This window comes from Mandrillus leucophaeus, unplaced genomic scaffold, assembly GCF_000951045.1.
Source record: "Mandrillus leucophaeus isolate KB7577 unplaced genomic scaffold, Mleu.le_1.0 Scaffold184, whole genome shotgun sequence".
Classification (NCBI taxonomy): Eukaryota; Metazoa; Chordata; class Mammalia; order Primates; family Cercopithecidae; genus Mandrillus; species Mandrillus leucophaeus.
The window spans coordinates 5,356,362-5,368,363 of record NW_012101854.1 but is presented as its reverse complement, the minus strand read 5'-3'; the positions used below and the strand labels follow the sequence as shown (position 1 = coordinate 5,368,363).

At 36.5% G+C, this 12,002-nt stretch overlaps 1 protein-coding gene across 1 annotated transcript in view; it reads left to right on the top strand.

The window, feature by feature from the left end:
• The window catches only part of TTLL7 (tubulin tyrosine ligase-like family member 7), a 133,085-nt gene that overhangs the window by 84,110 nt on the left and 36,973 nt on the right, over positions 1 to 12,002 (top strand). Inside the window, exons 11-15 of the mRNA XM_011977779.1 lie at positions 1,154 to 1,301; positions 1,388 to 1,461; positions 2,709 to 2,844; positions 4,830 to 4,916; positions 9,629 to 9,827. Of these exons, the coding sequence (XP_011833169.1) occupies positions 1,154 to 1,301; positions 1,388 to 1,461; positions 2,709 to 2,844; positions 4,830 to 4,916; positions 9,629 to 9,827 (644 nt within the window). The remainder of the gene's footprint in view (positions 1 to 1,153; positions 1,302 to 1,387; positions 1,462 to 2,708; positions 2,845 to 4,829; positions 4,917 to 9,628; positions 9,828 to 12,002) is intronic.

The following is a 12,002-nucleotide window of genomic DNA, read 5'->3' as shown; positions in this document are numbered from 1 at the left end:
GGGTTTCACCGTGTTAGCCAGGATGGTCTTGATCTCCTGACCTCGTGATCTGCCCGCCTCGGCCTCCCAAAGTGCTGGAATTACAGGTGTGAGCCACCACGCCTGACCTGGACCCGTATTCTTAATGCAATCTCCTGATGAATTAAATGAGGCAATATGTAAATGTAAGCACTTCTCTTACCTCTGCACTAGAAGCTAGCCAAATGGCCTTCTTGTTCCCTTTCCTTTGGTTTACACTCTTATCTGGGCCCTACCAGCCTAATGACAATAGAAGCATGGAAATGTAACCTTAAGGATAGAACTCTCTGTTTTATTTTTGTTTTTTGTTTTTGTTTGTTTTTTTGTTTCCCCCAAAGGCGAGGGCCGAATTGGCCTTGCTTTTCCTTTTTTCTTGGAGTAACCCTGTTTCTGCTAGGTCTTTCAATGATGGTATGGTAGAGTTTAAGTTGGAGGGGTTGGAGAAAAAAATCCTCAGGTTTGTGTTATTTTACCAGCTACTTGGCAGGGAAGAGAGAGAAAGTGGTTTAGAGGAAAATAATCCCAAAACAGGACTTTTCCTTGAAAATCAGAGAGTTAGAAGTGAATTTTCATAATTGAGTAAAGAATGGAAAGGACTATGCAGATGTTTTCAAATAAATGATGATTGTTAGGCTGGGATTTTGGTCAGAAATGAAAATGTATTAAAGAATGGTCAGTATAAATGGAATTGGGTTGAAGAAGGAGAAGAGAACCATTTCTTATTAAGTACCTATTAATGATACCACAAATTAATCTTATAAGAACTCAAGGAGGAAACAGTATTGCTGACATTTTAGACGGGGAAACTATCTCCAAAGTAGGCAGTTAATTGACCAGCCCAAGATTGTATAGTGGTAAATTGTTGGGGCAAAATGTGAAACTAGGTCTCTCGGATCCTCTAAAACATACACTGTTTCCATTTTGTCTCTGTGTCTTCAGAATTTCTATTTACCATATCTATTGCCAGAGTGCCATATTTGAGGTATGGTTAGATGAATATAATGTAAGTGAATATATAAGTTTAATAAACATTGATTCTGAGCTTCACTATGTCTCCTGTTGCACATTCTCCTCACCGGGATAAGATCAGAACTTGTTCGAATTCTAGAATTTGGTCTTATGTTTTATATTTTAGGACCAGTGACAAAAGAAGAAACTTGGCCAAACAAAAAGCTGAGGCTCAAAGGAGGCTCTATGGTCAAAATTCAATTAAAAGGCTCTTACCAGGCTCCTCAGACTGGGAACAGCAGAGACACCAGTTGGAGAGGCGGAAAGAAGAGTTGGTATGAAAGTTTTAAGAAAGTACCCACAATTTAAATTGCATAATTCACTTGTCAGGTTTTATTTGTAAAATTTTTCTCATTTCCAGAAAGAGAGACTCGCTCAAGTACGAAAGCAGATCTCACGAGAAGAACATGAAAATCGACATATGGGAAATTATAGGTAACTGTGCTGGTATTTTTGTATAGATTGAAAAAATGAAGTATCAAAGCAATGATCCTTCATGTTTTAATCTTGTGTGCTTATTTTAAGCATTTTTCTTTGATTCCAAGCAAGTACTTTTGCTTACTGTCTTTCAAGAAAGAAAGGTAGTCAGCAAGGAGATGGTTCAGCCTTGACAATGCTCCTGCTAGCCAGCCTCTGGGTGGTTGTAGGAGGTCCTTTTAACCCGCCGTTATCCTGTGACTGTATTTAGTTATAATGTGGTGTTTAAAAAATGTCAGAATTCAGGTCTCTTGGTATTCTTCCTGCCAATCTATAGTGGTTACTGTACTTTTTCAGGAACCAAGCAAATAATGAAAATGTTTGAAGGAGTTAGGTATGGGACAGTGGAGAGAGATGTGGGCTGTGTTAAACTGGAACCGTTCCACAATATCACCCTTGACAGAAGCAAACCTCCCCACCCCACCCAGCTCATTGTGTTCTTGGAAAGACTGCCCACTTTCCAACTTTTGACATTGCCTGAGCAGGATAAAGGAATGTGTAAGGGCATTCTTGCACTCATGGTAAGATGTTCTTTCATGGCCTTAACACCATCAACAGTAGTGATGAGAACACATTCCTCCCACTCCACCTCTACCCACTTTACTAGAGAGGCAAATTCCATCACTACAAAAGAGATAATCAAAACCACTGCCTACATTTTTGTATACTTCGGTAACCACACTAAGTAAAAAACTCCTGTAGTATTCCTTATTAACTGAACACTCTCCTACAAAGTTCAATATTTCTGCAATTTGCCCAATCACCATTCTTCTCCAACCATTTCGCCCTAACTAAACCCTTATACTGTGCCTTCTGGAACTGCATTGTTTAATGCTAATTCTCTAGATAAACTTTATTTGTGGATTTGTGCCACTATCAATCACTATAGACTGAAAACCTTCATAAAGTTGTAAAAATACTCTTGTGCAATCATTAAAGTTTTGAAAGAATTTCGTTAATTAGTGGCCAGTGAGCAAATAGTTACATTAGAAAGTTACTGAGTTAATCTATTAGGCCAATTATCAGTTTTCTATCTGGAGGTTTAATATTTAATATTATTTTGTACTAATCAGTATAGAAATGCTTATACCTGGCAATATGACTAGTATAGAATAGGTGGTCAAGGATTATCTGTGGAGTTGATGTTAACTATTGAGCTGTGACAGCTTCTTTTTAAAAATTTGGTCTATCTAATTTTGTTGTAGACGAATTTATCCTCCTGAAGATAAAGCACTACTTGAAAAGTATGAAAATTTGTTAGCTGTTGCCTTTCAGACCTTCCTTTCAGGAAGAGCAGCTTCATTCCAGCGAGAGTTGAATAATCCTTTGAAAAGGATGAAGGTAAGAGAATGAATGTTTATATAGAGAAAAAAGAATAAAGCTAAACAATATGTCTTTACAGACAAGCCACCTTGGTCCAACATATAAAAATATCTTACTTTTAAGATATGCTTTCCCCAAGCTTTTTATTTTAACAGTTGGTAACATTTCATGATGAACCAACTTACTTCATAAATAAGATATCTACCAAGACAAATTGTAGAGTAGAGAATTGTGATATTATGTAGTAATATCAATATATTATAAAAATGTATCTTATTACATAGATGTGTATCTGTAACTGGATAAAGAAACCCATGGAATTAACCTAGTGGTTTGTAGCATTCTTATTTTTGGGATTATAACAAACATTATATAGTACTTTTTCTTGATACTACATAGATCTGGCATATGAGAGGAAGTAAATGAAACACACACACACACTAATCTGTACACCTTAGTAAAAGGTCCATCAGTTTTCTATTGTAGCATGACAGACCACTTCATTTATTTGCTCATTACTCTGCAATCTTGGCTGGGCACAGTTGAGTGGTTCTTCTGCTTGTCTTTCCTTGGGTGAATCATATAGTAGCATATATCTGAATGCCCAACTGGGGCTAGAAATCCAGGGTAGCTTCACTCATATGCCTGGTGTGTCAGATAAGATAGCTGGAACATCTGGGAGCTGGCTGGTATCTCTTCCTCCCTACACAGTCTCTCAGCAGGGTAGTCAGATCTCTCAATATAGTAGCTCAGGATTCTAAAAGGGAGCATTTCAAGAAGATTCTTTTTATCCTAGTAGAAGCTCTCTAGTTTGGACCTCATCTCTGCCTACATATGTCCAGACATGACAGATGACCCCAAAGAAGAAAATGGCCACTCATCTCTGCTCACATAGGAAGAGCTTGTCTCTCTTTGGAATTTAGTTTCTTTACATTACTTTTTACCTACAGCTTTCTGGTGTTTTAGAAAATATGATTGTTTAGTTTATCTGGCCTTTTCTGGCTGTTATGATGAATGTATCATCTGTTATATTTTTCCTAAACAGAAGCAGAACTCCTTGAGTTTCTTTTTGGCTATATTGTACTGCTATCCATGGAATTCATTGTAAGATTATTATTTAATAAAAAATGTATAAGAAGAGTATTTTGGGATTTCAATAGCTAAATTTCCTTAGATTGGGGCAAAGAGTAACTTATTTTACACATTTCTACTGTACAGTGAGATTTCCAGTTTCTTCAAAAACCTTTTCTAGCATCCTTTCTTAAATAACTCAATGATACAGTTGATTATACCTCTTTCAGTGTACCTATTATAGTTGTATTGTTCTGACTTGCCTAATATCCACCGGGGTATATGCTTTTATAAAATTTCCTTTTGATTCGGAATATGACTCTAGAAGAACACAAGAAAGGTGTTAGGGCACTTGTGACTTTTTGCCACCTTTGATGACTATAGAATTAAAACTTTTATAAAATTCTAAAAATACGTTTGTGCAATCATTGAAATTTTGAAAGGTTTTCATTAAATAGTGCCCAGTCAGCAAATACTCACGTTAGAATGTTTCTAAGTGAAACTATTAGTCCAATTATCAGTTTTCTGTCTGGAGGTTTAATATTATTTTACACTAATCTGTATAGAAATGATTCATAAACTTGAAATCTGGAAATTAGCTTGAACTTTCCAGAAATTTTAGTGTCCAATGAACTAGTTATTGAAGTATTATACTCTAAGATTTTAATACTGTACTGTACTATAAAGGTACATTTGTTTATGATAATTAATACAGAATAGATTTTGGCTATATATTAATTATAATGCCAGATTTTAGTGAAAGTTTCAAGAGAATTTGCCACGACCCTTTAATATTTCTCCTTTGCTCTGAGCTGTCTTCACTAAATAATTTTGGGAATCCTTGCTCTGCATTATTTTGTGGAGATTAATCAACTTGGAAAAATTCTAGAGTCCATTAGTGATTGTAATTTTAATTAGAATATTTTTTGAAGGAGGAAGATATTTTGGATCTTCTGGAACAATGTGAAATTGATGATGAAAAGTTGATGGGAAAAACTACCAAGACTCGAGGACCAAAGGTGCAGTATATCTCTACCTTCCTTAGTTATCAAAGTAGATGCTACTAGCCCTTGATGCTTCTCACTATAAGAATGACCCGTGCTGCTTTAAAGGAACCATACACTGTGTGCCCAGTGCAGGTAGAGTTTGGAAGATGATGGTATCTTACACTCAGAAGTTTTGTTTTGTTTTATTAGTTTCATTTGTCATTTTGGTTATTTTCCTGATGTCAGTGAAAATACCATGAGTCAGGGCCAAAAGGGACCCAGAGCTTGTACTCTTATTCTAAACTAAATATTAAGTTTGCCTCATACCTCTAGACAGATAATTATCAGATAAATGGGTAGCATTATAAATAAGGCAAATCATGAAATCTAGAGACCCTAATTAGGAGCCCCATCTTTTGCTGACCTAGCAACACTGATTTTGTTTTAGTTAAAATAGGTGTAATTCCTAGAAATAAGTAGAAAACTGTCATGTAGATGACATCTACATGTTCTCCCTTTTTTTTTGATACAGAATCTCACTCTCACCCAGGTTAAAGTCCAGTGGTGTGTTCATACCTCACTGTAGCCTCACACTCCTGGGCTCAAGTGATCCTCTTGCCTCAGCTTCCTGAGTAGCTGGGACAACAGGCACATGCTACTATGCCTGGCTAATTTAAAAAAATTTCTTCTTCTTCTTCTTCATCTTTTTTTTTTTTTTTAAGGAGATGGTGTCTCGCTGTGTTGCCAAGGCGGGTCTTGAACCCCTGGTTTCAGGCAGTCCTCCTGCCTTGGCCTACCAAAGTGCTGGGGTTATAGGCATGAGCCACTGCGTCCAGTACTGTTCTTCTAATATATGTCAAAGTTCTTGTTAGTAGAGTAGGAAAGAGTTGAATTAGAAAAATCTTGGATTTTTTTTCATTCCATTCCATTTATATTTCAGAATTACTGTGCTATCTCTTTGTCCTTAGACGCTTCGTCTTCTGTCATATTTTCATGATTTTCCATGCTTCTGAAATGTCTTCCTACTAAAAAAAAAAGTCATTGACTTGTTGTTTGATTAGAGTCTCCTTCCTATTTCAGCTGAACCACTGTTGCTTGTGTGAAACCTTCCCTCATTTCCCCAGTTAAGCTTAGACCTTACCTTCTCTCTTTCTCCTGCTGTTCCATAAATAACACTTTTGTGGAGCAGTTGTGACAAGTAATTATTTGCATGTTTACCTCAGTACGAGGCTGCACGTTCCTTGAGGGCAGCAAGTAGATTTTCATCTTTGCATCTCTAGAACCTAGCCAGTGTCCGACACACAGTAGGTTCTCAGAATCCATTAGTTCAGTTTGTTAAATATATCCATAAGAACCTCATTGGCTAGTAGAAGAGCAGACAGGTAATTAAAAAATCAGGGAGTAATGTGGGAAGTACTATAATAAAGGGAGTGTAAAGTACTACAGCAGCATAGAGAAGAAAGGGATTGGTAGCATGTGGACGGCTTCAGAAAGGTAGTGCTGTTAGAACTGGATCTTGAAAAATTAGTAGTACTCTAAGCATTAAGAGAGGTGGAAGAGGCAGGTCACGGTGGCTCATGCCTGTAATCCCAGTACTTTGGGAGGCCAAGGTGGGCGGATCACGAGGTCAAGAGATTGAGACAATTCTGGCCAACATGGTGAAACCCCATCTCTGCTAAAAATACAAAAATCAGCTGGGCGTGGTGGCGTGTGCGGGAGAATCGCTTGAACCCAGGAGGTGGAGGTTGCAGTGATCTGAGATCGTGCCACTGCCCTGTGGCCTGGCGACAGAGCGAGACTCTGTCTCACACACAAAAAAAGAGGTGGAAGAACATTTAGGGTATATAGGACATTAAAGGCAAAGCTATGGAGTTATGATACTGTATAGGATGTTGTAGAAACATGAAAAGTTTGGTATGACTCAAGTGGAAGGTTCTTGGATAGTGAAATGATATGGGTGAGCCTGTTTAAGAGATAAGAGATTAGCTGGTGGAGATCTTGGATGTCAGAGACTGTTCCAAATTATGTGCTCCATATTGAGGCATTGTAGAATATGTCATTGATACCCCTTTTGGAAGAAGTATATTTTAGAGTATCTGTAAAAGTAAATACTTGCATGAGTCATGGCATTACTTTGGGAAACACTGGGAAATTGCTAAGCTTTGTATATTAATTATTGCTATTCAGCAAAACAGACATGGGATATCCTGGAGGCACAATGTTTCTGGCAGAATGGCAAATGCAGAAGCCTTGAGACAGCTTTATATTGTCTTATATTTTCCTGTGTTTCATTTATATAAGGCTTGTCATCCAAACAAAAATATAACCTCTTGGGAGGAAGAATTCACTTTGTCTGATTTGTTCAGTCCCTTTCATTCTAGGCAAGTAGTGGGAACTAACAATGTGTTTGTTGAAATGAACTAGATATTTCCTGTAGTTGTTAAAGCCAGCTATATTTCAAAGTTGTTGAAGTCTGGATAATCAGTCTGAAGTAGAAGCATTTTTATAACTTTTAATTTTATGTTGTTTACCAAGGGTCCAAAGTGAACCAAACTTCAAAGCAGCTGTTCCTTTTTAGAGGGATGATATAACACACAAAACATTGATTTCCGGTGTCTTTACTGGTAGAAGTATAATTGGAGATAATCAAAGTTAAATAAAACTGGTACTTGTAGTAGGAAAAATAATAACTTTTCACTTACTTGAGAATCTAAGAAACATTAGCTACATGAATAATATCACATAAAGTGTTAGGTTGGTGCAAAAGTAATTGCAGTAGAATATTAGCAATGTTCTTTTTATTAAGCTGGGTGATAGGCATGTGGGTGTTTATTCTTTATACATTTTTATATTTTTTATAGATGGCCTACTTCATAATAAAATTGGACATAAAAAATAAGTACTATGGTTGTGCTGTAACTCAATGCCAGTTTACAAATTCCATTTTGTAGTTAAGACACTATTTAGAGTTTATGTTGCTGTGACTGCTAGTTAATTAGTGCTTGAACAGTGTTTTGGTCAAAAAGTCCCAAGTGCATATAAGACACAAAGGCTCAGCTGTACGTTTCCCCTTGTGATTCTTTATAGGGTCGAATAACTCATTATGTAGTCAAGCTCTTTAAGAACACTTAAAGCTGTTTGCTACATGAAGGAAGGCACCACTAGCAAGCCTGATTGTGCCACTGTTTCTTCTGGGTATGCTAAACTTCTGAGGAAACAACCTTCCTCTAGAATTCATATTCCCCAAGATTGTCAAAATGTTTGATGATTGTGTTACTGTTAAATGTTTTTATGCATATCTCTTTGAACATTGTCAGTACTTAGTAAATATTAGACCATCAGAAAGAGCACATACTTTTAAACGCAAGTTGGTGCCTTAGTGAATTAAACTACTTTCCTGCTTTGGTTATTTTTCATCCTTTGCAAAGGCTGTAAATTTAAGAAGATCATGCATTTTGGCTCACTCTGTATTCCAGGCACTTCATGAAATGCTGTTTCTCTATTTTTATTCTACACTGTTACACTAGAGGGTATACCTTCTTTCAGTGAAATCCCATGCTATCCAAGGATTTCATTATAGTGTATGCTAACATCAAAACATTTTTGTTTGATTAACAGAGAGCAAGCAACTAGTATACAGCTGAAGGAGCCTCTCCCATCAGGAATAGGAGGCATATGGTGTGTGTAATAAATAGTCTCTTAGAATGACTGAGTTATGAAATTGTCTTGTTCTTGGTTATGCACATTCTTTCTGATGTGAAACTGTCCCATGTCCCTTTCCTTCCATTCCTGCAGCTGGCATCATTGGAAACACATTGATTGGGAGGACTAGAAACGAGTGATTCTAATAGGGATAGTGACACATAATAGCATGGCATTTTCAGTCTTTACAGATTTTCCCTTCTATATTAGAGGAATTTATCCTTCCCCCGTGGAAGTTTACCCCTACTGATCTTCATATTATATTATTAATTTTTAAAATGTAGCATGGGCAATGAAAAATTATGTCACTCTATTATGGCCAGAAGCTATGTGCCAGAGTTAGGAACACTCTGAGAAAAGACATCAGTTGTTCTTGAGCAGTTTGGAAGGTGGACAGTTAACTAAAAATTCTATTTTTATAAATATCCACAGCCAGTCAGTTATGTGAGGGATACCTAACTTCTTGCTGCACATTATCTGAGTGGATAGGCTCACAGAAAATGGTTTAGTATTCTTATTCTCTTTATCCTTCTTGCCCCTCTTTCTCCTCCTACCCCCTCACACACACACAGACACACACCACACACATACACAGATGCACTTGGGTGTGCACATGCATACACATTTATAGAGTAACTCTGAATGTTAATGATATGACAAAGGTATATCTCTGAGTCTTGATGAGTAATCTCTTATGGAATGAAGAAAAGCTGATTTTATTTCTGATTTTTATAATTTTATCTCAAATATTTTCCCTTTATTTTGTTATTCTTTGTTTATAGATACTCTGGCCCTTTAATCCAGTCATGTGGAATAACATATTCCTCATCATGATTATATCATTTAAGAAAGAATATTTTGCAGAAACAATAATCAATAGATAGCACTGTAGGCTAAGCAGCATGGCAGCAATAGTATTTGGGGGGATTCTCAACCTTCAGTAAAAAGCAGCAAGCATAGGGGGAAATTTAAAATAGTAACTAATCATATCAGTAAACCTTTTTTAAGAATTCTAACAAAATAACACATTTCCGTCTTTTTAGCCTCTGTGTTCTATGCCTGAGAGTACTGAGATAATGAAAAGACCGAAGTACTACAGCAGTGACAGCAGTTATGATAGTAGCAGCAGCTCTTCAGAATCTGATGAAAATGAAAAAGAAGAGTACCAAAATAAGAAAAGAGAAAAGCAAGTTACATATAATCTTAAACCCTCCAACCACTACAAATTTATTCAACAACCCAGTAAGTTAATTTCTTCTAATTTAGATGTTGTATAAAGAATTATGGAACTGAAATTATTAAACTCAATAAAAGGTCCTTGGGCCAAATGAACCCTGTTGTGTGTGAGAAGACCTGGATTCCATCCCCCTTCCTTCCCTAACCAGACTCGGGCACATCCCTTAATCCTTTTCAAGATCTGCAAATAGAAAATGAAAGGGCTGGATTAAGGATCTGTTCTTCTGTATTTCATCATTTTTTTTAGGTGCCAGATTTTTGCTTGGGTTTTGTAAAATGTGCCTCATGGCTGATCTGATGATTACGTGTCTCTTAAGCCAATATATTCTCTTCTCATTCAATTTCTGCCCCTCTACTCCTTTCACCCACTTTGTTTTATGCTATCACTTATTATATATATTTTTAAAAGTACGTATCTCCTTAGGCATTTGACTTGAATGTATCTGTAAGTTACTTAATTGTGAAATAGTTGAAGTTTTGTTCCCTCCCGTTTTCGTCACCGGTGAGTACTTAAGTCAGGGCTTATGATGCATAGGAACTACTTGGGAGAGCAGCCAACCACTGCTCCATCTCCTTCCTTTTCTGCTTCCTTTTCTCTCTATCTGTATTTCTTTTTACATTCTCTTTCTCTTCCTTTGTCTCTTCTTTCATTTATTCTTCAATTCCAAATGTGCAATATTGTGTCTGTGATTTTTCTTTCATCCCCAAATGTCCAGTGTGGGATTGCTGTTTGCCTAGATTCAGTTGGAAAACCCCTTCCTGATGCTGCCTCTAGTCCAGGACTTTTCTGAACCCTTGTCTGTCATATCTCTGTTTGCCTTGTGCTCCACTGTCCTAGGGTTCCACTGAAGGAACCAGCTCAATAATGCGGTGAACACAATTGTGAGCCCTTTTTACCCTCAGCAATGTATTTAATATGTTAACTTCCCTGATAATGTGGATATGTTAAAACTGGCCTTAAACACTTATGGCAAAATGCATGAGGAATACAGAACCAATAGATGAAGCTTTTACAGGAATGGTCTTTGTGTATATGTTATTCTCTAAAGAAACATGCTACTACTTCATATCTTTCAGGGTTTATGTCTTTGGAGGGGAATTAATGTATTGTGTTCCATTTCATTTATTTATTTACTCATTCATTTAAGAAATGTTTATTGAGCACCTGTTATACAGTTTGTAAGCTATTAATATTTGCTTCCTTTTTTCTTAAGGATTCCTTAAATACTTTCAGTGTGTCTTTGTGTAACTATGGCTCTGTGTTGGTTTCAGAAGCTGACGTTTTTATGCCTAAATTTGGCCAGTTTTTAATTCCCTTTCCTGTTAGCTGATGTGTACCTCCGTAATGGCATGAACTGATGGGAGATGAGGACAGGTTGGAGAAAAACTTGCTAACATTCTTATAGCTCTGAGATTGTTCTTTGTTCTCAGACCAATAGGTTAACAAATTGAGATCAGACAATAGTGCACTAAAATATACAGATTTTAAAAATGTTTTTAAGTGTGAACTTTCATTTGAAATCTAGCCTAATTTAGTTACATGTCTTTTTTATTAGTTATGTTTTATTTTTATATTCATGAGGAATTGTAACAAGCCTTTTACTTTGTGTTATCTTCTCTCTTTAATCTTACACCAAGGAACATTTCAGCCACAAATCCTACTTGAGTTTTGTCTTCAGAGTGATGCTGATGATCAAGGACACAATCCAGATTATATGTAACACTTTCTCTTATATATAGTTTGAAAAATTCTAACTTATTTCAGCTTCAAAGGGATATGCAAGTTACAATGATTTTTTTGTGAATCTACCCAAACATCATTGGCATGTCTAGCTACTTAGTTATTCTGTCTGAATTTCTAGCATGTGTAGGCAAAAGAAAAAAAAAAGGAATCTGTGATGATTCAAGACAAAGGATATTTTCTTTCTGCCCAGTGATCAGGTTGTATACAACCAAACCATTACCATAACCCCTCAAAGGGAGTAGGACTACAGTACAGTTACTAGCACATGCCTTAGCTATTTTCTTAGTATAAGTTTGCTCTTGGTGCACATTAAATATGTGCAGTTCTTTGTTAAAAAAAAAAAAGGTTGACTGGTGGTATGTTCCTCACATAGCCCTTCTGCCCTTCTCTAGAAATATAGAGGCAGTGTCATTTTGAAAAGCGGTGACAGTTTTCAG